Source organism: Aythya marila (assembly GCF_965140915.1).
Source record: "Aythya marila genome assembly, chromosome: 3".
NCBI lineage: Eukaryota > Metazoa > Chordata > Aves > Anseriformes > Anatidae > Aythya > Aythya marila.
In genome coordinates, this window is record NC_139044.1 from 71,527,292 (window position 1) to 71,554,696 (window position 27,405).

General features: G+C 37.4%; 1 protein-coding gene across 3 annotated transcripts in view; it reads right to left on the bottom strand.

Moving 5' to 3' along the window:
• Positions 1-27,405, bottom strand: part of WASF1 (WASP family member 1) — an 83,394-nt gene that overhangs the window by 16,201 nt on the left and 39,788 nt on the right. For 2 of the 3 annotated variants that reach the window (XM_082755707.1, XM_082755706.1), the window contains exon 2: positions 11,254-11,414. In XM_082755707.1, the coding sequence (XP_082611833.1) occupies positions 11,254-11,386 (133 nt within the window). In that variant the 5' untranslated portion in view covers positions 11,387-11,414. Of the gene's footprint in view, positions 1-1,970; positions 2,035-11,253; positions 11,415-27,405 lie in introns of those variants that run through there. The other variant, XM_082755708.1, reaches the window with a different exon arrangement.

Consider the following 27,405-nt stretch of genomic DNA (forward strand, 5'->3'; position numbering starts at 1 on the left):
AGTGAAATTTATCTCAACATTTCTCAAAATGGCATACAGCTTTCACTCCTACAGTTCAAAACACCTTTCAAAAATGAAAGAGCAGATGTCTATATCTAGGTTAATTAGAACTAGCATATTCAAAGATACACATTAAAAGAATGACTTCTACTTTGAAGGGTTAAAATTCTAGTAACTGACTAATTTATACTAAAGAAAAATAGTCTCCTTTGTTCACTTTGATGGACATCACAAATTTAGCCCAACAGACCAGGAGATTCAGGTATCATGAGAAAAGGCTCAGTAACGATTTTTCTTCTACAGAGAGAAACTGGAATGCTCTACAGAGCATTCTACTGGAATGCTCTACAGAGTGCTTCTACTGCACCCTGAACTCAGCTTGAGTAGTCTGACAAAGCCACTGAAAAATGCACCAGGCCATCTATCAAAATCTGGATCCACATCAATGAAACAACATGTGATAGCTTTTAAAATGTTCTATCATGCTGTACATATGTAATTCATTTGCTGTTAGTGCACCTGTGTTGGTTTTTGAAGTATAAATCTCCCAAATTTCTAACTACCTGGTTTGCACACAAGTTCTCAACAAGTACAGCAGGAAAAGCTATTTATGAAATCTCTGCCTTCATTGCACAATAACTCTGGAAGTATACATAAAAATGAGGGCACTTAAAGACATCAAAAGGACAAAAATTAAATCCTTACAGGTAGTGTGGAAACTATTTAAAGATACCATGTGATGGGTACAAGGCCAGTGCACAACCATTTATTAAGACTGAGGTAATGGCAATAAAAAACAGCACAAATAAACACAACAGAATATAAAGGGAGAAATTAGAAGACATGTACAAATGTAGAAAATAGAAAACATTGCAAATTGTGGCATATTAAATGAAACAACAAAAAAAAATAGCCTGAGGAACAACTAACAAACTACTAATAAATATTCCTTCAAACACATGAGGAACAAGAAAGCCTGCAAAGGATGCAAAGGAGTCCGTAAAGCCAACTGATAATGAAGGTATACGAGGAGCACTCAGAGAAGACAAGATCACTGGAGACAAGCTAACTTCACACCTTCCACTGGTGTGGAAAGGAACTGGAGAGATCCTCATGCCAGAACTCTTCTTTGTGGGAGACTTGTCAAAGAAAATGAAGTGACTATATAAAAAGTACAGAAAATAAATTGGCAAAACGAACAGTAACGATTTGTAAATCTCCTTAATACACAATGGAAGGTGGCAAGCACAATATCAAGTTTCAATTTTTTCATGGAATATCTTGAGAGCTTCAGGCCGGTAAACCTGATATACGAACAAATTAGTATAAATCATTATGAAGAACTGAATTAGCAGCCACCTGGATGAACTGAGAGGAGTCAGTGCAGCTTTTGTAAAGGTAAACCTCTGCAGGTTTACAAGCACACAGATGGAGCGCAATGATCTAGTTAGATTTCCAAGAGTTTGGAAAGCCCCTAGTCAAAGCTTTTTAGGACAGCTTAACATCCAGGGCATAGAAAGTAAGAGACTTGGCACAGATAATAATTCCTCAAAAGGTATAAAACAGAGGATAGGAGTAAATAACCGGTCTTCACAGTTGAGAAAGGGAAGGCTTCATAGCTTTATGTACTGGGATCTATGCTATCATAGATAATTGTAGGTGACCTAAAAAAAAGAGAGATTAAAGTTGGCCAGTGATTCTAAGGCATGGAAAAGAAACAGAGCATTAGCAAGCACACAGAAACCCAGCTGGTTGATGAGGCTTCCAAACTGGAAGCAGTTGAAGGCTGAGAGATTAGTAGGAGGAAAGCATCATACATGCTTATCTTGCTCTTATTCTTCTTGAGGCATCTGTTACTAGCCACAGTGAGAAGCAGATGAAAGGTACAGCCGGTCTTAGAACCATGTATCTGAGGACTAGGCCACAGTAAAAGAGATGGAAAGTTAAAGTCTATTTAGCTGGCAACTCACCTAACACAAGACTTTCTAATATACGTCTTGAAACTCTGAAAAGTTTATGTTCTTTAACCTGTATCTGAAGCAAGAGAAATTACTTAAAAATGAGATCCACTAAGAGCAAGATTACTAAATTTTTAATATACATTTACTATAAACAGATTTAATCTAGTTCTGATAACATATTCAGATATATTCTAATTATTCAATTTAATTAGACAACTCATGTAATATTCAGAGACATACAAATTAAAATCAAGCATAAACTTTCACGTATAGATGTATTTGAAGGCTAGTTTGTTTTATCTATATCATTTAATCAGGCTTACAATTCATCTACCTCATTAATGAGCTCCAATTGCAAATAATCTGTCTCAAGATCTTTTTGTTATTTTGCATACAGCCACAAACACATTGCACAGAATAATTTGCCTGTGCTTATGAACATTAATCCTCAAATGGGAAATACATTAAAAACAACCTGTCGTGTTTGAAGTGGTATGCAACCATAATGTTGTCTCTACCTACATGCCTGTTGGCAGTCTTCTTTGTTTTTTGCTTGAAGCATATTGAACTAAATGAGTTTTCAAGCCAAACAAAATGTTTGCTTTTAGTGAAATGTATAACTTCCGTTCAAATGAATACTATGCATGAATGTATGTATACGAGACTTTTAATCCACTATTTGTTTATTTTGACGTCTTTGTGTGTATTCCATACAAATGTATCTTCAATTTTGAATAGTTTACAAAAATATATGACAGGTGATAACAGTGAACCACACAAGATGTCACAAAAACTCACATAACTTACAACAAAAACTTACAAGAAAAAAAACAAAAAACAAAAACACACCATCCCAAACTTATTGGCAGGATGCTCAGTATTTAATAAACACAGTTGCTCACATTCCTATTAATGTATAAGTAAATAGGTTAGAATGGTAAGAATCGAGATTAATGTCATTATGTAAAGTGAGTATTACTGAAGTATTATTAGCAGTGCAGATCACTTACATCATTATGAGACTGTTTGATCAAAAACTCTACTTGTGTTCCATGCAGCACAATGAAGAGAATGACAGATGACTACAACAATTAGAATAATAATGCCTTAGGATTTTGGTCATAGCTGGAAATATAATACCAGATTAAAAAGATCAGTGATTTGTTTACCTATTAATTTATTTGCAGAAGACTATATTGGCATTTATTTCAACATCTGTGAAAATCTTATTGTGCTTGCAAAACTTGCTTAATTGACCAGAAATATACCTAAATTTGCCATTTTTAAAAGGCAAGCCACATTTCCTCAAATATTACCAGTTGTCCTTCTCAGTCCATCATTCTGTCTTTTATTAGCAGATCACAGAGTTCTTTTCACTTAAATAAGAGGACACACAAGTATTTAATTTAAATTCAGGAATGCATTTATCAGCTCATTCTTTTTGCAGCTTCTTGTCTCAAAGGTCTCTATTCATGATAACTTTCAGTAAGAAAGTGACACCAGGATGCAGCTCCCTCTGGTGTCAACGTCCTTTCCTGTGACAGCCAAATAAAATGTCCTGGAAGTGACAAATAGTCCTGCCCCACAGAATGTATGCATGTATGCCTTTTTTGGACAATTCTTCTCCTGACATTTAAAACACCTACAAGCTGAAAATGCCAGTAGCTATTAGGTGAAAATGGAATAAAAATAATACTGCTTACTGCCTTCCTCTTCCTCTTTTTTTTTTTTTAAACTAGACACACAAAAACATGTATCATCTATTCCTGTTCATCACCATGGCAATTTAGCACACAATGGCTTATAAAATCTGAAAAAGCTATGTATCAGTTTTACAGTTTTCAATCTTTCACCGTTTTTCCCTCTTCATTTATTTTTTATCACCTAGTTTTTCCCTAAAATTTATTAAACATTTGTCCAGCACTGACTTCTGTGTACAAACTAATGATCTCTAACTATCCAATGCAGTAATAGGCAGGGATACTGCAATACAAGAAACACCATTTTTGACTTGTTGTCAGGACATATCAGATGAATTGAAATCAACTACAATCCCTACACAGTGTTTTGAACCCTATTTGAAACTAACTGAAGTGTGGCAGAAGAGTCCCTTTATCAGTCCCTCTCAAAACTCCAGTCCTTAAATTCACCCCAATTACTGCATTCTCTATGCTGTATCCATTAGCAAAACTTAAGGAATGGGTGTTTAAATAAATCATTTTACAACACCAGATCAGTTACCATCAGATGAAGTTACAGGCTCTCAGACAAGGAGTGGGACCTGAATCCTGATGGAAGAAGCTTGTTTTCTTTAAAAATGCAAAAGGACAGTAAAGAGTTGCAAGCCGTTTGACTGCACCTAAGGCTGAAACAGCATCCCTCAGACCTGTTATGGTATCAGCAGCCTCTAGGAACTATGATCTAAATTTTAAGAATTTATCTGAATAAATAAACTGATCACTTGAAGTGCTCAAAGCCATAAAGCACCATCAATTTGAAAATTCAAGAAGATGACCAGTAAATCTCAGGCCAATGTGAGATGCATCGAGTGGGACAAACAAAACCAAGACAATTGTTAAGTGTTGCCAAAAATACTACTCTTAGTTAATTTAGCCTTAACTTCTCAATCAAACTTCTGGAGCTTAGCACAAAGACAGAAAATTAACATGTACACAAGCAAAATCTAATCCACCTATCATTAAAAGGTATTGATATATGTTTATAAAATGCACGTATAATGTATAAAATATTTAATGTGCATTTAATAATTTTTGACATATTTAACAATGTATAATGTATTTACCATAATAAATGCTAAATATGTTAATATATTAAAATATAAAAACCTCAAAATATCATTACAGTTTAAAAATATAGGTTTGGTAATCTGACTTTTGAAACAGCTGTAGAAATGTTTAAAATCAAAGAATAAGCTAAATGTTGGGTCTGTTAGCCACTTTTATGCCATCATTCCTTGATTTCTATTACTTCAATTCCAGTCTCATAAGAAACAATATTTTTGTTCAGTACATTTTGTAAAAAGAAAAGCATAGAACAAAGGCAGCAGTAAAACCCACCCCAGGTCCTACTTCATTCTTTTCCCAATATTCTACACTATGCAAAATTACACTACTAGCTACCAAATAGTTTCTTGCTATATCATATATTGTATATATTAGAAAATAATCTTTCAGGATAATTAATTACCATATAAGCCAGTATGAATATATAACCAGGGTCCCTTTATGCAGCAAAACAAGAAAGCTATTCTTTCTATTAATATGTTTTTTCATCCTCAGTTAATTTTGACATATAACTTAATATATCCAATGCCAGTTGATTCAGCTTCTCATCTTCACCACATTAATTTCATTTAATTAAATGCTTTAGCAAAAAGGCAAGCTGTATCAGAGTTTCACTGAAAACCCTAGGCTCGATTCTCATTGGATTATTTCAACCCCACTATTCATTGAGGTTGCTCCGTGGCTAGGAGAAGGACTAAAGTTAAGAGACTGAACTGTCTTCCAGGCTCGGAGATAAGATCCTTGGTAGATCCTTGAAACCATTAGTGGCTGTAGATGAGCAAGCTCTGGAAAATCACGTAACTAAATATAGTTCATCTATGCTAATTAGGAACCTATCATTATGAAGGTGTAAGAGCAATCCATAAGGACTGTCTGTGAGGATTGTAACATTATGGTCATAATTTTGAAGAGACAACCTGGTTCCTTTAGCTGGCAAAGATGAACCACGCATTTATCAGACAACCTGACCAGGATATCAAAAACTCAGGTGAAGGCCAACTCTGGAGCAGGTCTTATGTTTCTCGTTGACATCCAAGCAGAAAAAGGCATCCTTCAAAAACCTTCAGTCACAGAGGTCTGAGGTAACATTTCTCATCTCCCACCGAGGGTACCATTCAAGTAAACTGGCTGAGCTTATCCACGCAGTACTCAGAAAATCTGGGAAAGAGACTGCTGGGAGCTGAACTTGGTGTTGAAGGCACCACTCTTAATAATCCCTTCACAGGGAAGTCTTACTCTTCCTTCAGTGCTTTATCTAGGCAATAAATTAATGACTTGTAGGACTTCACACTACTCTGATTTCTAACACAGATGTTTTCAATGAGAAATTATTGACCATTTGCTCACTCCCTCATTATCATTTGAAATGGAGATGAATCAGCATCATATTGCTGACGCGGCTACTACTGGAGAGACACCATCAAGAAATCACACAGAAGTCTTTGAGAGGATGGAGATCTCTGAAAAGCACTGTAAGCCTTCAGTTTTTGAGCTCATCAGTTCCCTTACACCATCTGCATTAGAACATTTTCTCTAGTATTCCCTGGTAATCATAGTAAAACAAAGAAAGAGGGGTGACTAATGAAGAAAATTCACAGAAAACACTGAATATTCTTGCAAGCACAGCGAGGAGGAGGATTCCCACAGCAGGAACCTGCTATAAGGATTCTGCTGGTTCTGAAACACTGACTGAAGTCCTAGCTGCAGGTCTGCAGAGACCTACTTCTCATCGTGCAACATGTGGGGGCCTCACCATGTGAAGATGGTGTCCAGATATCCTGGTGAGAGAGGCTGGTCTTGAAGAGGCTTGGTTCTAAAAATTCATTGCAGTCTAGACACCTTGATGGTGAGTATTTCTAGAGAAACATTTCCCATTTATTGAATAACATAAAGCTTTGGCAAAATGAAGGTTTTCTGAAGTGAGAAAATGTCTCACACAAGACCAGCAATGCTTAAAACTCTCTAGGGGATGGCATGGTAAGCAAAAAATAAGGAACAAAACTCGAGTTGGAGCAGAAAAAAAGGGTGAATAAATAATATGTTCAAAAGTAAGTATTTTACTGGTTACAAATAAGGTGTGAGGAAAAGAAATAACTACCTAGGACAACAAGATAAAACTCAGAAATAATACCAAGAAAAGAAAGGAAGAGAGAAAAGGTTACTGAGGTTCAATGTTAATTGAAAATTATTTTCACTAACATTAAATGTACTCCAGCTTAGAAAACAGTGTTATTCAGCATCCTCTTTCGTTATAGAAAATGTAGAAGAAAATGTAGAAATGTAAAAGAAAAAAAGGGGGAATTAACATCTTGCTACAATTCAATGAAAGCTCTGGTCCGAATGCTTGCAATATTCATAAAAGGAACATACATACAGAAAAAATACTCAAAAGGAGAAATTTTCTCCTCCTCATATGGGAGTGTCAGACTGGGAACAAGAACGAGCACCATCAGTTCGGTTTCTTATATGATAGATTTCGTCTACAAGGAACAGCTGAGTAAAAGGAAAAACAAGATTGGTTGATGGTTGTGAACAAAAGAGGAGGTTGCCCCCAGACAAAAGAACTATTTATCCATCTTCTAACAATGGCACAGCTGCACAGTGCTATCGGTCATGTTTCATATATGATGGAAGACGCTACAGCCTGACTAACATACACTAACATAAACCAACACAGGCTGTACTGAATAAAAATACATCTGCGACATTGCTGAAAAAATAGGTAAGCACTTATGTAAAGCAGATACAATCAGAAAGCAAGAAAAAAAAGGGAAAAATGGCTAGGAAATAGACAGTTACTGCTGCTGTCCAGAGAGTTTCTGTTGCCACAGTGCTAAGAAAGGCTGTCAGAAAACAGGTCCTTTTATCAAGTTAGGGAAACGTGGGAATAGACGGGGAAAAAAAAATTACTTACTGGCAATTTTGTATGTAGCATAAAGACAGACCGATATGTTTTCATGTTCCAGAGAGAAAGGCAAGGCCTATCACTCAAAGTAGATATAAGTACTTCTGTCCTTTCATCTCTATATCTTTTAAAGGTCAATGTGTTTTTTTTCAGCTTGAACAATTAAAAGCAACACATCAAATAAACTAGGAAAGGACTAAGAATTTGTATGAAGACACATAGCAACTATTGCTGACAGACTGATGTAAAGCTCTTTTCATTTTATATTAAAACATTAAAAACCCACAGAATTCCTGTCATTTTATAGGTATTGTTTCTGCAGGCATGCTCTGCTTGCACATAGCACCCAAGACCACAGAATGGTTGAGGTGGTAAGGGACCACTAGAGGTCATCCGGTCCAACACCTGGCTCAAAGCAGGTCCAAGTAGATTCAGTTGCTAGATTAATCCCATCGAATTATTATGAAGAGCTCCAAGAATAAAGATATAACTGCGTACATGATAAAACTCTACACTAAGCTTTTCTAAATAATGTTTTTCAGTACCATTTGAAGTACTGGAAGCTCTAATTTCATCATAGCACTATTTGTCCATATCATTATCAGAAGAAAGGTTAAAAGAATGCTTGGTCTCGAGAGTCATAATGGCAGGAGATTAATCCTCTATTTGAGGGCTGGTAACAGAAAAATCTTACAGGCAGAAATGAAAGAGTGCTAATCAGGTTAAAGAACATTCATTTCAATTTGCATAACTTTACTGTCAGAAGCAAAAGCAGCTTTAGTTTAAAGGAAATTAAGCCCTATCAGAACACCGAGTTTCAGCTCTCGGAGAGAAATCTAGCTCTGTCTACAACTTGAAGGCTGATTCTCAAGCACGCCCATTTATCCACGGAAAACAAGAAGGGAAGGACTGCAGAGAAGCTGGTTGCCAAGGGACTGCTGCAAAGCTATGCCTGCTGGCTATGACTCACAGATGACTACTAAAATTTATCTGCACGTCAGCAGGCTTCCCTGTATACTGGTAAAAGTGAAACACAAGGTGCAGACTGGTTATTTGGGTTCAAGCATACAGGAGACAATATTCCTGTGCCAGAAGATCTCCCCAATCTTTTCAAATCCATATTGCTACAGGTCCAAACAGAAAGAATAAAATAAAACAATTCTAGATCAGAATACTTTCAAAAGGTACTCATGTCTTTATAAGAAGACCTCTGTTTTTAATAGAGAAATCCTCAGTATTGCTGAGGAATAAGGACTAATTTGTAAAAATGCCTTCTATTTAATTACAGATAAAAATATTTTTGTTAAAAATATACAGTATAAAACAAATACATACAGGTTGAAAAACTAAATCAGTTGACTGTATTAAACTCCAAAAAGGAACATCAGTTATTCAGTAATTCAGTTGGTATAAGCACTGTCCATAGAAAACTGCAAACACCATGATGCTGTTTGGAAAGAAGAACAAAAGACTGAAGTAACAGGTCCTGCTCATCAGTGTCTTACTTATTAAAAAAAAAAAAAAAAAAAAAAAAAAAAAAAAAAACAGCTCTGAGTGACCTATTCTGTGCTTGCTACTGCAGAGTAAACTGGTACCTTTTCTCTCCTTTCTTGCCTTCCTTGTTATCTCCACCATTTTGTGCCTTCCTGACCACTACTGAGTCACAAGCTCATGACAAACTCCTCCCATGTGAAAACAGCTAAATTAGGGCTCATGACTGTGTATGCACAGTTCATGTAGCACCACACTCCTCTTACAGAAGCAGAGTTTACATAATTACTGTTAAATTTCCTGGAAAGTGTCTCTCTATCAGTGCAATACATTAGGCAAGCCATACAGCAAATGCAGGACCACTCAACAGGTATTCTTTCATCCTTAGTTTTATCCCTTAATTGAGTTCTTCCTGTTCTGATATTGCATCCTGTGAGGAGCAGCTGAGAACAGTGGATTTGTTAAGCTTGGAGAAAAGGAGGTTGAGGCATGACCTCATTGCTCTCCACATCTTCCTGAGGGGGGGAGATGGAGAGGGAGGTGCTCATCTTTTCTCCCTGGTATCCAGTAACAAGACACGTGGGAATGGCTCAAAGCTGTGCCAGGGGAGGTTCAGACTAGACATCAGAAACAAGTTCTTTACCAAGGGGGTAGACAGACACTGAACAGGCTTCCTAGAGAGGTGGTTGATGCCCCACGCCTGCCTGTGTCTAAGAGGCATTTAGGTAATTCTCCTAATGATATGTTTTAACTTCGTCAACCCCGAAATAGTCTGACAGTTGGACTTGATGATCTGTGAAGGTCCCTTCCACCTGAAACTATTCTATCCTATTCATCCTGCACTTTTCCTGAACAGCTGTAGAAACAACGTCAGACATGAGGTATGTATAATTAAGAAAACACAGCAAATACTGCTGAATCTCAAAAAATTAAGCACTGACACCATGCTGTTGGGTTGGAAGTTGGTGTTCTTTAAAACTGAAAATTGGTTAAGACCTCGGATGGTGATCATCTACTGCATCCTAAACCTGTATGTTCTTGGTTCACAGAAAATAATTTAACAGTTAAATTATTTCCCTTGCTTTTGCAGCATCTATATGAATAATGTTCATATTTATGTGCTGTAAGCATTCCTGTCTCAATTGCATAATTCAGTGTCCTCAATTAGGGTGCTACTAGGTTGAAGAGACTAACAGCTTTGAAAGGCTGCCAAAGCACAGCACCGTACAGTATACCCTCAAACCAATAACTAAATCAATCTAATTAACAAATTAGGCTGCATCACCTATGGCCCTAAGATACTGAGGAGCTGAAAGGCTTTTCACATTCTGGATTTATATGCATGCATATTTTAATATTTAATGTGCTGGTAGTCTGGAAAATACTAGTATCCTAGTGGTTAAAAAACAACCGCAGTATTGGAAATTCAAAATACTACGATGCTGGTGCATCTGACAACTTTTTAAAGTTGCTGTAACTTAAAGAGAGACAAACACGCAAACAAACAAAAAACAACAACAGAAACCAGCTTTTGCAGAAAAACTCCTTCGGAGTTCTAGAGCTTGTGAAATTTACTCCTTTAAAATGCACCAAGGGAAAAACTGTTGACAGGAGAAGGAAGAAAAATCTTTATCTGTTTGAAAACCTATGTAACAACTACATTTCTGGATTTATTATTAAAAAAAACACACAACTTTTAATCTTAATTACCATCACAGGATGAAGGGTTTAAGAGAATTAAAACAATCCAGTGATATATATTCCCCATTATGTCATATTCCTTACCCAAAAATTGCTCTAAGGTTAGCAATTACTGGTTTTATTAGCTACCAGATATCCTATTCTGACATGTTCCACAGGTAGCAGAAATATACAGCTGAACAGTTCTGAGATGTGCTACTGGAGAAATTCAGTTTGAAGCCTAAGCGTACTTTCACAGCAATTGATGCTAATCACTAGTCAGAAAAGGAGCAGATTGAAGGCTCAGCCACAATTTTCCGAGAATGTGAAAAGGTGTTCCTACTTCAACCACAGAAACAGCGAGTGTAAAATATATCAGTTCTAAATACAGCTATTAGGACAAAGTACTTACTTAGGCTACTCAGCTGTCTGATTATGTTTGCCAAGGAGATATTGGTGACACATTCCAGCTCATTCTTGATACCTCGAGGCAGAGCTGTGTGGCACAGATGCCTGGGGTCTATGTTTCTTTTTACCAGCGGCATTTTGAAATGTATCAGTGGACCAGGAAACCTGTAAAGAAAGGACACAAAATACTGTAATAAGTTAAATTGTATTTTAAATTCAGATTATGTCGAAGTTAAATTGACTAATCCTAACAAGATAAAAATACCTCCACAGTACTGACGGAATTCATTGCTCAGTAAATACATAAATCTCGTCTTCTTTGCCCAATGAAAGACTATTTCATTCTCTATCTTTAAACCTTTATCCAAGTCAGATGCCAGTGATGTGACAAAGACAATTCATGCTTCCCCAACCCCCCCAAAAAAAAACCAAAAAAAACACACACAGAAAAGTCTTCTCACTATAAAAACATTAAATAATTTTCTTCTTGATGGATTGCTTCCTTATTCAGGCCAAGCAAAGTCCATCAACAAATTCCTTTTATTATGTGGTCAAAGTAGTTTCCTATGCCACCTGAAAGGCACATACGATACATCCATTAAGTAATGTTATATTACTAGCAGGAATCATCCTCTTGTCTAAGCATCATTTACAAATCATACCTAATCAAGGTAAGAAAAGAGAGACTTCCCTTCCACCTGCACTGCCACTGGCAACAAATTTAGCTAAGCTAGGGATGCCTCTTCCAAATACAAAAAAATACAAATACAAAAGTCGTTTTGGTAAATTTATAGTACAAAATCCCCCATGACGCAGAAATCCTACCCCTCCACACCTTTTCAAATCCACATATGTTACATTAATCAAAAGCCTTTACCAGCTCTGCAGACAGTGTAAAAATCATCTCAGACTTGTGATTTTCTGCACCCACGGCACCGACTGGAAGGAGTTTCCCAGTGGGGAAGTTGTATCTACAGTATCATCTTGTCTTATTAATGCTGCTTTTTAAGTTCATTTACAAAAATTTTTCTTCATTAAAAATGGATTTCCTAGAACTCTGCACTTCTTGTGTTTTCTGCCATGTAAAACCCTGAATGACCAACAGAAAACCCCTACTTGATATCCAGAGAACAGTTATACGTGGTGTTGGGATAATTTAGCCTCCCTTCCCACTGTGGAAGAGAGATTGCTCTTTCTCAAGACAGCAAGGCAGACAAGTTTTCCACAATGCTCCCTGCAGACTGAATCCCTCCGTAGGACAGCGTGGCAATGCTTCATCTGCCCTCTGCTTCGAAGCTTCAGCCCCAAATGTTCCCAGGATGCAGCTGCATCTTCATGCTGTGCAGCAAAACACATTTTCCCTATAGTATATATTTAGCCATGGGTATCTTTACTCATAATGGAGATTTTTTGGGGGGAGGAGTAAGAATCCCATAAGGCCAGTGGCAGTAGAGCTGAAATTCTGCTGACCTAGAAAGTAATAGTGAATTAAGAGTCGATGAAGATGGTAATGGGGCACCTTCCCCTTGCAGGCTGCTTAGATTTCTCCTTGCCATTTTTTCTGGGAGGCTATTCTTTCTCTGAAGGCTGCACTTGTAACTGAGGAACCCAGGAAGGATCCTTAATTCTTCTTGAGAAACTCTGGGCTTCCAGGATCTGGCTAGACATCATTCAGTGCCTTTCAACAACAAGTCTACTCCCCTTATTTTCTTCAGAAGACAAGCAAAAATATTTGACACTTGATTAAAAATACAATAAAATAATTTCTCTAGTCACTGCTTAAGATGAGAGTTCTGAAAATTTTGTAATTTAGTTTCTCAATATTAAAAGTTTAAATACATGAAAATGTGCATAGGGCAGGAAAATTATAGGATCAGATTTCTATTTTCCAGGAATATCCCAAGTCTTTCTAGCATACGAATGCCAAAATACCAAAACGCCAGCTGATAATATAAGCTAAATTTAAAAAAAAGTGCAAATATGAACACTGTCTCAGACAGAGGCATTGAGAGTGTTGACAGTGACAAGTGAGCCTCTGTACTTGTGGTACACCACAGAGGACGAAGCAAGGCAGATCAAGCAGGACCCTACCAGCAGAGCTTCTGCAGTCTTAGCAGCATGCAAGCCTGTAGGAGCAACAAGCACATAAACAACCCTGGTTCATTACCACAGTTCCCCAACAGAAAATAAAGGAACTATTTTGTCACTGTAAAAGTAACACAACAAACGACATGTGAGCAATGTTCTACAGAAACAATTAAATATTAATTCCAGACTTGAGCTCTTTCTTGATTACTACTTTAATGATACTGTCGAAGAAGGTAAGTCTTGGAAAGAGAGGACCAAACGCATATGAAAAGAAACTTAATAAAAGTAAAAAATCTACATTAAAAGAAAGTGAAATAGTTATTTCTAATACAGATATGGGATATAAAAAAATATCAGTAAGAGTAAAAAAAAAAATGATGGTTGATGCCCTTTTTCTTGAGTTATTTAATCAAGACAATACTAAACTGATAATATTGCTCTCCACCATGGTTTTATACCCTGCATGAAAAAAAAACTTGCCCAGTTTATAGCATGTACAGATCATAAAGTTTCAGATGCTTAAGTGAAAGATTCTCTATAAAACTGTGTGTAATAGCAGTAACAAAATATTAAAGAAATTTTATCCCACTGCTAGATAGATTTTAAGTAACAGCATTTGTGTAGTGCCCTTTACCTGCCTCATTTGCCTCTAGGATAGAATATTTGACAAAACAGCTGAAAAGACGCAATATTGGCCTGCATGTTTTCTCCAGTGGGCATAAAAAAAGCTGGATAAGCAAAGATTTGGCCAGAACTCCCTAGATCTCAAAACATACAACTCTGAACCCGAATAAAAGTCCACTTATGACAATAGATTTTTTTTGACCTCTCTAGACTTCTCAGAAAATCCACTCTGCCCTTTCCTCCTCCCCAAACCACAAATATCATTTTCTAATAATATCTGACTAAGGCAGTTTGGGTTGTTCTATGCAAAGATATAGAGGAAAAAGTAAAGGTAGCACAGGGAAGAGAAAGTATGGTATAAGGTAGAGTTTTAAGTATGAATAAACTTGGAAAAGAAGTAAATGCCAGAAGATAACTGCCACCTTCCAAATTATGCATCATGTCTGAAAACTACACAAAACCTGAACAGAGAATATTTCCCCATTTCCTACAGAAACAAGAACAAGGAGGAAGCAAGGAAAATATCACTCAAACATGCTTCAAAGGGAAACCCATCTCACATGATGTTTAATAAACGGTGGAACCCATTGCTACAGGAGCTGTACACAGCAAATTACCTGTTGGTAATTTGTCCACCACAGACCACATAGTCTTCATAGTTTGTGGCAATCTCTAGCAGGTCTTGATGATTCCTCCCCGGTCGTGTTTAGTGATCCCAGCACTGGGAGCCCTCACTCACAACACAGGAGTGGGACAGCAAACAACTTGACCGTACCCAAGCAATGTCTTTTCTCCTATAAAAGATGACTTTCCTAACACAGATCGTATCAAGAAAGCTAACAAATTCTGAAATCCCTGAAAGTATCGTGCAGCTTTAGAGCTGTGAAAGAGGAAAAAAAAAAAAAATAAGGAATGTCACAACCCAGTATATCCTCCAGATGAAAAGCAAAAATTGTACCATCTTCCCCTCTGCTCCCAACCATACGTTACCCAAGCCATTCCTGCTGCAAAAGAAAAAATCATCCTCAGATCATAACGTCTTGTTAGCGGGTTGCTCTCAATTAAGCCCTGAGAACTGTAGATAAGGGTGACCAAGCAAAGGAGAGGAAGAAGCATGCCAGTGCATGAGAGCATCCCTTGCTGTGAGAAAGGTGACCCGACACCTGAGAGGCGCGGTTCTCGCCCTGCCTGCCAGGTGACACCTCCAGGGCAGGGACACGGTTCCCTCCTCCCTGCTCTCCCCTACAAACCTCCGGGCAACTCTTAAGCAGTGGCACTAGTTTGCACTCGATGAACTGCAAATGCTCTAAAGGGATCTCAACTGGGAAATTAGTCTTTACAAAGAGAGGGATCTCTTTCGCACAGCCACTACTGAAAACTTCTCCCACACTTCCTATGCATCCTTTGAAGCACTCTGACTCCACTTGAGAAGCCAACTCTAATCTTTGTAATGCTGTCTGCTACTCCAACACTTGTACAACAGCTGGCACAGTCTGCCCCTCCATGCTGAGAGGACAAACAAGCACAGAGTACGAGCACCGAGTGTGCGTATGTACTTGGCACCTACATGTTTCATTTATCTATCATGCCTTGATGTGATTTTTACAAGTTGGTATAATGCTGCCGTTGCCTATGGCTTAAAGAACTGCAAAGCAATGGCACTAATGAAGACAATTAATACCTTCTCAGAAGAACAGCCTTAATGAGGTTTGACTGCCCTTCTTTTCAAAAGGCAAGTTGTTTCGTGTCCTTGCTGTGACACCACGCATGACGATCACCCCACCACCACTGCTGCTGAGAGCACCGTGGTGTCGGACACTGCTGTCACTGCCCCTTAACGCCATCCTGGAGACGTATCTCAGAAGTTCAAGATGCATGGAGAAATGTTGGATTACTAGAAGCTTGTGAGAAGCTGAAAATGTCAATTGTGACAACGCCAACTGAGATTTTCTAGCAAGTAACACTAATATAAGTAGGAAAGCACACCATCAAAGTGGTGAAAACTAACTGCCCAACTCTAACTAGAAGTGAAACCATACTTCAGTTTTACTTTCAGAAGACTAATAAAATTTCACAGCCACAGCATCTTTTTAATGAAAGTTTACTTCTGATTAGGTTACACTTTGTCAATACTAAACTCAGTTTAGTTTCTTAGCATTAATGAAAGACATTCATCTATAATTTTTACGTAAATCAATAATGCAGCACTGGAATGTCCTTGCTTTAATGGGTTTAAATTTCATTCCAACCATTTTTATAATGTATTTTTATGGCTGAGTATTACCATACTTGTAATTTCTCTAACATTGTACAACAGCAATGCCTTTCATATGCCTCATTTAATGGATCACATTCTAGCTGCTGGCGTAATAGATCACAGCCTGAAAAGTAATAACCAATTTAACACTTCCCTTCCCCACCTCCCCCTTAGAAGCAGAAATAAAGTATGCAGTAGCTTTTATATTTGCCTATATAATCACATAACTAACGGTATCAATGCTAAACAGACTTTGGGACAGAATGAAAGTAGCTAATAATCTTCATATTTCTTACATGAAAAATCTTTGATTTAATACAAAGTTCTGTTAACTTTATCACCAGAACTTTCAAAATTAAGTTTCTGCAAAAATAATTCTCCTACATGCAAGTACCAATAACATCCTCAGCTACCACTGGATTTGCATTAACTGAAAACTCATTTTGTAAATGTTAATCAAGCAGCCCTTAATTATCATCAAATTCCTCTCTTTGTTTATGACATATACTTTAATCTTCAATTACCTTCTTCAATTCAGACACGTGGTTTTCCTTGAATTTGGTCTCTTAACATCATTCCACATAATAGTAAAAAAAAATTACAACACTTCATACAAATCAGCTGTAAGATTTCATTACAATTTTGACCTGAATATATCTCACTGTCCGTGACACAATAGTTTGGGTGTACTAACCCCAGATATTCTAATAATGAATATCAAGAAGACCAATGAACGTCAAAATGAACTGCAAATGTGTTAATTAATCTGGTAAAGTATCAAGACTGTACCAGTTAAACAAATGAAGCTCATTCTCTTGTCTGTCAAAATTTTAATTATACTACCACATATCCCGTTATATTGCTTGCAGGGAGGAAAAAAAAAAAAAGATGAAGATCTTATAATATACACCACTATTACAGAAAGGCAGATGTACAAAGACTTCATTCATTCAGGTAACATCCTGAGAAGAACTGATACCAGCAGTGTGGGGTTCTGCAGTAAAGTAGGCCATTACCTGCTACTGCCCAGTTGATTACATGATATTAAAACTCCAAAGGTAATCCATGTCTCTTACAGATTACATCTTGGAACTGATGACAACTGACAACTTAACTTGATTTAACAGAAACCTGTTAAAACTACAGTTTTGCAACCTTTCTACAATGAACCACATCCCAGAATGAAAGACTTTTCTTTGGAACTCTTCCCTCAAATCTCACTCACCTACAACTTGCTCTCAAAAAGACTTTTACCTGCAGATGACTAGGAAAAGATGACTTTATTGTAACTAAAAACAAGCGCCAAAGAAAATAAATTGAAAATATGCTATTAGAAAGCACAGTTGACATCACCACTATTTACACAAATGAGTAAATGTAACCAATTCATTCTGCATCTTAATACCTCCAGTACAGGATTGTTCAAAATGGTTGGCTCACATTTGGTCAACATAAAGTGCAACAACTATGCAGGGTATATAAAGCAAGTTGAGCCTTTTATTTTTTTTAAACCACAGAAAATCAATAACAATATATTTCTTATTTTATTTGTAGTCGTGAATATAAATGATACTGTTCCTGAACTAATACCAATAAAAGTCTCAAACTGTTCCCTTAACAGTCTGTTGCTGTATTGAAGGTAAGATTGTGCAGGGCTGGATTAATATGTTTATGGGCCACTGAACTCTCTCAGTAATGTTGTATAGGAAAGTATTTGATTTGCAAAATAATAAAGAACAGACTGTAAAGAAACAAACCTAACTCATAAAAATATAAAATGCATTTTAAAATTCATTTGCAATTTTTTTTCTCTAATACTAACCGACATTTATACTGTTTTAATGTACGTGTCTGTGACAATTACTGTTTTCTTCATATAGAACAATCTTTAACCATTTCGGTACATATTTCATGTGAGATAAGGAGAAACTGACAATGCAGTCAGAAAAATGGGTAGGGCTTGAGTTCTACTAAATATCTAAGGCATAATTACAGAGTGCTTAAATGTGACTTTTCAGCTGCTACCACCCAGCCAATTTTCTCCCAGGTGTGTATCGTAAGACTGCAATCTTTCTCATGCACACTTGCACACCTGAACAGAGACATATATATATATATATACTCATCTTTAAAGCACATGAAAAAATATTGAAAATTATGGCTTTGATTATAGACACAAACCACAGCTACATCCACTTGCTTGCCAAAATTTACAAGTTTCACCTTTACTCAGCTAGACAAATGAAAGAAAATGGCAATAACTTTCTATACCAGAAAAAAAATAGTATTTTCAGCTCTATTGGTTGTGACTACCATAAAATACTTTACCAAAAATGAAGGCAATTTGGGGAAGCTATGGGTGAAAACAAATGGAGTTATTTGTATGTTGACTTAAGAACTTCTATATGTGATAAATTTGTTTTTCAAAAAGTCTTAAAGAGTTACTGTTGCTGAGATAACTCCAGTGGAGTCCTGGAGGAAATAAATCTGGAAAATATGACACGAGTCGTAACAGTACAGTAGCACTGCCAATGTGGCAAGTAGCATTAATAGAAACAGCAGTAAGCTTCCAGGGGAGGATGCAGACATACCACCTCGGAAATTTGTTGGCTACCTCAAGTTTCAGAGAATACGAAGGTGCATTTTCATGGAGAGAAATGCTGCAGTTTGGGTAAAATCAACGAGCCACATGGCACAAAACAAGGCACAATATCAAGCAGCAGAACACTTCTACTGAATGATTCCAGGAGAAAAAGTCCCTTAGGGCTCCCACACCACATCCACTTTTGTTGCGTTAGATCTGTAATGCTCAAATCCAGCTACAACCCACTGGATGGGTTTGGGCGTCCTCAAAGCTGGGCTGGGCTCAACCACAGGACTGAGTGTATGCAACGGAGGGGAGGGGAGCTTCTTGCACTCTTGTCTGCAATTCTTCCCATCCATGTTTTGGTTGGGCTGTCACTGGCCATGGTTGTCTTGATACACTGGCGACAAGGGCAGTTACCATCTCTTTTAGACATTTATCTCTTCTCAAGCTCTTATGGAAGATTTCACTCAGATCATCCGTAAAGACCAAAAACCTAAGGGATCCTAAATACAAGGAGCTCAACATGTGCTGCTTTTTCCCAGCACAGGTGCAAAATACAACAGGGTTACATGAACAGCACACCAATATTGCAAATCTCTTCCCTTTTGTTAAGCAGAATTCATATTAATGAAGTTTAATTCAAACACAAACAATTCAGAGCACAGCAGTGTCCAAACCGTGGCTTTTTTAGGATAGCTTCTTTCTACAAAGCTAAACTTGGCATGATTTCACGTAACTGAAACTTTTTATTTTGCCTTCACCTCTGATTTTCTGTTCTATAATATAATAAGTACCAACTGATTAGTCAATTTAATAGGCATTGATTGTTTTTAACCATGTTGCTTTCATCATGTTTTCCATCACCAGAAGTATCTATCTTCCTATGGTAAATGTCTTTCAAATGTAATTTGATTATATTAAACCTAACAAATCACAGTAAAAGTACAAAAAAAAAGACGCACACCACATGAGCACATTTATTTGACGTCTCTCGCTAATAACTGCAAAAACATTTTTGCTCATCTTAATAAAGAAACAATTAAAATTAAATGCTATTGCAAAAGCATCAAGTTCAACACTTGCTACCCTGAACCATATGGCTGCTGGGGGCTATGAGGCACTAAGTCAGTTACATTTCTTGCTCATAGACAAAATTCAGTATACTAAGTTAGATGTGACACTATTCAGCAGGTGTACAGCAAGAAACATTTTACAAATCTGCTTTACATTAAATATTTTAAGCAAAAATGAAAATCGAAAGCATTCTTTTCTTCAGTGCAACAACTTATTTCCAATATATATATATAACATAACAAACACATAACACATGAAGAACAAAAATTCTGATTTTAAAAAATCCTAAGTACATTAAATAAAAATAATAAAAATACAGATTTCCAAGTGTTAGAGTGGAATGGATTGGTATTTGTTTTTCTCTTACAATTCTACTTCCAAGTATCTTTAAAATATAACCTTTAAAAATACCTTCCAATATTGAAACCACAGTATTAACCTACAGTGAAGACTCACAAAACCAACCTTGTGAATAGTTCACAGATGAGAAGAGAAAGATTGTCCCCAAGCAGGCGCAAGCTCTAATGATATCTTACTACAGAAAAAAAAGATTAATGAAATCCATGTGCCTATATATTAATGCAGAAATATTGAAGTCACGGGCAACCATATTGCATTTTATTGTTAGGATATTAATCAATGCAAAAAATAGACTCCCTACACTTGTACTTCTATTAAGCTTTTTGAACAATTAATTTAAAAAATATAAAGATATGCACAATTAAACATGCATTTGCATTATATATCTGCATACACACATGCTGCTAACTCTAAATAGTAATCTTTCAAATTATTACATGCAAGATTTGAAAAAAAGAGCAGCAAAATTTGCTATCAGCATTACTAAATATAATTCAGATTACCCTGAACTCATTAATTTTTCTCCTAGTGAGCTTCTGTCAGGTCATTTGATTAAAAACAATTTTGGAAGTACCCTGGGTTCTAATTTAGGTACAGCCAAGAATGCCCAAATTAATTTTTGATTACAACTTTTCCTCCATTCCCCAAATGCTAAAACTGTATTAATGCATATAACATACTCTGTGATTTGAAATTGCTTTTTGAGACCTGCGTTTTATCTGATGACATTTTTTCTCTCTGCATTAATCTCGTCTTCCTGTTAACAGCTTCTACGCATGGCGTATAGCACAAAAGCCCTGTGATGGATTGCAACAAAAGCTCTTTATAGTCTTGACAGAGACAGATCGCTAATCCAGTGTTAATTTAAAACCCGAATCTTAATGCCAGAACTAAAAGCATAGCTTCTGTGGTTTCAGCGTATCTATCAGAAGATATGTTTTCAAGAAAAACTGTAGAAAGGTGGTATATTTAACATTTTCACAGTTACCTTTCTCACCAGCTCAGGATAACACCTACCATGAACACAGGTGTCAGTTTTATAACTTAATTTTCCCAAATCAACGCCAAAGCCAATCTGCTCATACTGCTTTCGAAGGGACGGCATTTTGTGATAAATGTTTAAGGAGCTGGTACCCAAATTTTGCAGCTGGAGCTGTTTGGCACCGGGTGGACAAGCAGCACCCACTTGGGCCCTGCTCCTCAGCGGTGCGGCACCTCGTGGCCCTGTGGGGCAGGAGGAGCGAAGCCCACCTCACAGACAGCAACTGTGGCCCCGTGGGCAGCCCCTATGAGACAAAAACCAGCCCCTGCACGGAGGCATTAGGATTCAAGGCGTGCAGCCCTGCCTTAACAACAGCGCTGGTGCTACGGAGGAAACCGAGCGCACACCCCCGGTGACCAAAGCCTTCCCTTCCCTGCTGGTGCGAGAGGAGAACCCCAGAAGGCAGAGCCATTAGGAAATAATTAATCCTTTGGTACCAGGCTGCAACTGGTAAATATTAAATTATGACGAGCTAAAACTGAAAGAAACGAGTGGATGTGCATGGGTGAGGAAAGAAAGGATGGGGAAATACGATGGTCTCTCCCTTTCATTATGTTGACCTTGCTGTTGAATCCGAGAAGGAAACTGGATGCTACTGAAATAATAAATAACATCAGGAATCTACACTAGCACCACAGGAGCCAGTTATGCAAATGCATCATATTAATCCAGCACTGATGAACAGCACGCTAACTAGTACTCTTAGCACTAACTACTCATTGCTCCTAACTAGTACTATGCTGGTAGCAAGTGCCTACAATGACTATCGGAAGCTTTCTGTGCCTCAAAATGTTACTAGAGGTTTGAAGAAGGGCCGTGAGCACTGCAAGAGCCAGAGATAAGCCATGTATTTAAAACACAAATAATTTTAATGCGTTTCAGACCATTGTACCAAAACCAAGAAAGACAGATTATTGGGTTTGATTTTCTTTTTCACGGTTTTAAAGGAGGAATTAAGATACACCAAGTATCAAGTAGGATGCACAGATGTGAAATAATCACCTTATTATTACTGCCTGAGCTTCTTTGTAGATTAATTTTTCCTCTTTGTGAATGATAAAACTCCTCGCAGAGGATGGATTTGTTGCTAAAAATGTGAATGTGCATAAACAACACCGCACTATGTCCTGCCATTTATGCTACTTCACATGTTTGAACAGACACGGTGATGGAAAAAAGGTATGAACATTCGCAGAGAAGTTGTTTACTTTTGAACAGAGATGTTATTAAATATTCAGCAGTCCAGAAACACTGACAATTCATATTGTTTAAGGCTAGAAACCGATCATTTGATCCTTCACTCTTTATCATGTCAAAACTCCCTGCTGAAATCAGTAACAGATTTGCCAAGTAAAGAATGGAGAACTCAAATGTGCTTCTTTACCGCGCACTGCAGAGCTCCTTGTAACAACACATTTTCTAGTATTTTTTCCCTTTCAGTTATCATCATTTTAGATAGTAATTTCCAGTAATTTCTTGGGTAATCTCTTCTACAATCAAGTAGACAGGAAGATATGTCAATTTTCGTTTTCTCTCTTAGATTGGTTCCCCTGTGCTTTCAGATTACTTATACTGGTTCTTCATAATTCCAAAAGCATTTAAACACCTCATATTTGAGTATGTATTTTCCCCTAAATTTAAATACTAAAATTAATTCTAACCAGCATTCACTTTCACTGTTCATGGCTGAATTTGAAAATCAACTTTGCCAGGAAAGGAATAAATATTACAGAGAAAACTAACAATTTTGTGAACACTGGAACTAATTACAGCTAGTCCTCTCAAGGTTTGTGTGTCATGGCTGATTGTGAGCTTTAACTAAAGCTGTTCCCATAATCGGGATATCTTTAAGATGTCTTTCCTCTCTGGTTTCCTGTATCTATTTACACGTAAGCTAACACCATCACCTTTCCATTGCCATTAACATTTGCAAAGATGCACATTTTCATAGTATGGGCAGGAGTTTAACAATCTTTCAAATATCTGTTTCCCTATCAAATTTGGCTCAAAACAGACAGTGGTTAACAAATCATTGGGATGAAACGGATCACAGACAGATAACAAAGAATGACTGCATTTGCATCATTTTCTTGGGCCACAATGCTTCAGAGGGTTTAGAAACTTAATTTTTAAAGTAACTTGATTTTGTGCTATGCTTCAAACAGCACTTACTGAAGTTATGAGCTTAAGTAACAGGAGTCACTAATGTGAAATAAGAACATTTCTATATTCATGCATTCTTGTACTTCCTGATTTAAACTGGATTTGGGGTTGGAAATCCATGGAAATGAAAACTACAGTCACTAAACTGGAAATGCCACCTCAATTTCAAGCAGAGACAAACTATTCACATTGGGAGGCTTTGTGAGGGAACTCATCTTTACAGGGTCAGAAGACTGTTTTCAGTTATGTGCTCCTCTGGAGGCATTCTTCTTAGTAGAGAGACAGTAAAAGTGTATCTACAAGGCTTACTTGAACCAGCAAATGGCACACAGCTTTTCTGGTCATAGTGACTTAATACTATTGAGGGGCCCAAACCTTGTGTGCATATATTTATCAGGAGTTCTCAGTCTGCAGTGAAAACAGTTCTCAGCATCTCAGGTGTGACCATCACAAGTCTTCTGAGGAGCAGCTGAGGGAACTGGGGTTGTTTAGTCTGGAGAAGAGGAGACTCAGGGGAGACCTCATTGCTCTCTACATCTACCTGAAAGTGATTTCCAGGAAACCTTTAACAAGCAAACAGAAAAGAGAGATGCTTTTTATACCACTGAAGAGATACTTTCTGCATAAGAACATAACAGCCCCAACACCATACCCTGAAAATGGCAAGATCACTACAGACTGGAATGTGCTTTCTGCCAGACAGAAGAAATAGGAACGTGTCCTGAAAACCAAGAGTTGTGGGCCAGTATCTCTATTGATGAGATATCATCACATCTCACACATTAGCTTGAAACAAGCAAACACAAGCATTCAGATTTTTCTGATCCAGGATGAGTCTTTTTCTCATAGCCTTGAGAAAATAATTGCAGTAAAGTCTATTCCTGAAATGGGCAGGATTAATTACATCTCTCTCTGGTTAGATGAGTAGATTCTTGCTATTTCAGTCTTTTGTTTAAAGAAAAAAAAAAAAAAAAAAAAGTAACTGAAAAAAAAGAGATGATAAGACTAGAGGTTGCTGGGGAACCACCCCTCAAGGTGAAATTGCTTCAGGCCTGATCCCAAAGAGGTGGCAGGAGGGAGAAGTGAAATTATTTCCTAAGGAAATATCCAAGATGATGTTTGAGGTGCAATGAATGCTGAGCAATTGTTGCAGTGGAAATGCTGTCTTCACCGCTGATGGTTATGAAGTCTTAATAAAATTGCCTCCTTTGAAACTCAGGAGAGATTGAAGAAAATGTTCAGAAAAATACATCTCAGAACCAGAGGAAATAATCCAGAAAGAATACCAAGATAGTCACTGAGTCTTTAGGAGAAAGTTAAGAGCACCCATTCTGGAACTATTTTCCACCAAAAAAAAGGACATGTAAAAAGCAGACCTTGTGTTAGAGGAAAATTATGCCTGTGCTGGAAAACATAACTGCTCCATTTTTTGCCAGAAGCAAACATTCATAATAGGCAATCAGCACTATTTTGTAATTTACAAATTAGCATGTTTTCATTAGCACGCTTCGTGAGTGAATACCACCACAGGCAAAGAAGTCGGCTATAGACGTGGAACCTGCTATTTTTTATGGCTGATTTTGTGACTACACCTGCCAGAGGAAGCTGTGTTCTGCCCGATGTATCCCAGACAGTTCAAAATCCTTAACTAATGGGGAGTACAAACCAGAGAATACAGGAGAAGGACTTTGAATACACGGAAGGGCTTGAGATGATTTGGTAGGTGTCCTTGGGCTGAATCTACAGAACATCAGGAACTCTGCACAGTCACTGAAGATTAGAGCTGCATTTTGATGACACAAAAAATGAGGCAAAATACAGTAATAAGACAAAAAAAATGAATTGGGAAGGAATCCCCTTAAGTTAAAGGGTGTCGTCTTCGCTTACAGCAGGTCTCATAACCCTGAGATAAGACAGAGGCCACTTCCCTTGCCAGAACAGCACAGGTGCCATTTGAGCCAGCTCAGCGGGTGGCATCACTCCTACAGCGCTGTAGTCTTACGCTGCAAGATTCCCTTCACTCCATGACATCTGCTTAGACCAAGGCTTTCAAGAGGCTTGAAAACAAATGTCATTTCAGGAGGAGAGTGGGGATTTGGGTAGCTACAGAAGTCCTTCAAGTGTCTTTTCCTTAACACCACGAGGGAATGAAATGTACCATGTCTCAGATTTACAGATGCCTGAGACAACCAACCTACAGCATTCTTCAGTCTGACAATGAGGTTTTAAAGTCCCAGCAGGAAAGCATCTCTCTGAACTCTGGGTAACCACTGAACTTGAAGATGCATGAGCAACCAACAAAGCAGCTCCAAGTACAGCAAGTACATTATGGCAGCAAGGGCTGTAAAGCACTGAGATGCAATACCAAGACATTTAGAGCAAATGACAGCCTAAGCATATCCATGGTGGTTTTTTTTTGAGAGGGAAATGTAAATGTCTGTGTGAATACAACTTCATCTACTCTATCAGAGGTGGCAGAACTCCACTGATCAATGCCAGGAGATTAATAAAAATAAAACAACAGGTTTTCTTCCTCCTTAAAAATACAACTTCTACCTACAGGGTCTCAGAGGCACTGGGGCTAGAGAGTACAAAAGGCACCACTGTGACTAGCATCTCCAGGGAAGTTTCACAAACATTCACACACAGTGGAAGCATTCATACAAAAATCAGTGGGAAGACTTCACAGCAAATTCAGACAGTCGTCTTTTTGTCAGTAAAAGCTAACAAAATTAATTAAAATATTCCTCTGTAGTAAATTGTTGATTTCAAGGAGATATCAGTTTTGTGCTGCTAAGACTATTGGCAGCTAATTTAAAATGATCTAAAAAGATGCTAAAAACAGACTTCTAGTTTCTCCCAATCAAAATAAGAAATAAAAGCTGTAAATAAAATCCTTGCCTTAACCTATATACTAAAATGACAGACATAGTGAAACAACAACTGCTTGGCTCTTCCGCAAGATCTTTAATCAAAACCTCAATCAAAAGAGCAGAAAATAACCAAGAATGAAAGTAAAAAGCTTGCTCAAAAAATACTTGCTTTAGTGCAATCTGAAAAGAAAATAATGCTGCTGATTGCAACAAGTAAAAGCTCAAGCAGCCACCAAATGCCACCTGCATTACTTGGAGATCAACAGTACAAAAGCAAATAGAGATGGTTATGCACGTAACAGAGTAGGTAAGAAGTTCCTACTAATGGCCTGGAGATATTTTGGAACAGCAAGCAGCAGAGAATACCACACTGGTGACAAGACTGACACTGCTGTTTATTCACTAAACAAACATGTATTTGTACAGTTACATGTAAACACTGTGAAATGACCCAAAGGTGAGCTCTAAAGCATGTATTTAAAAAAATAAAACTTAATGTGGTTTGGCATAATATTATTATTATAAATCTCACCAAAAAAAAAAAAAATCTGCAGTCTTCATCAATGCTTTTATAACCACAACCTCAACTTTGCAGTGTTCCCAAAGGGCTAGACTCTCAGGTGGGTAAAAATACTACCCGAATTCACACCTGAACCTATGACTAGAAAGACTAATAAAATTATCTGCTCTGACTCACTGCAGCACACTAGTCACAGAAACACTCCTTTTTTTTTTTTTTTTTTTTTCCAGCAATACCAGAGCTTTTGCTTTGGACTACACGCCAAAAAACAACACAACACCTCAAATTATAGCAGAGATTCACATGCTAATTAATTTAGGGGGGGAGCCATACGCAAACAATTAAAAATAAACTTACTGTGGTTATATCATTCTTTAACACAGTGTTTCAACTCTATTTTCTTTTCCAATTGATGTTCCTGGCTATAAATGAAGACGGGTACCAGCTTAGATAATTAATATTTAACTCAAATGGCAACTCCTATGTATTGGAGTTACTCTATTAGTACTGAGATGATCCATGCCATGTACACATTTAGATGAACTAAGATTTAACTCACATAGCAATT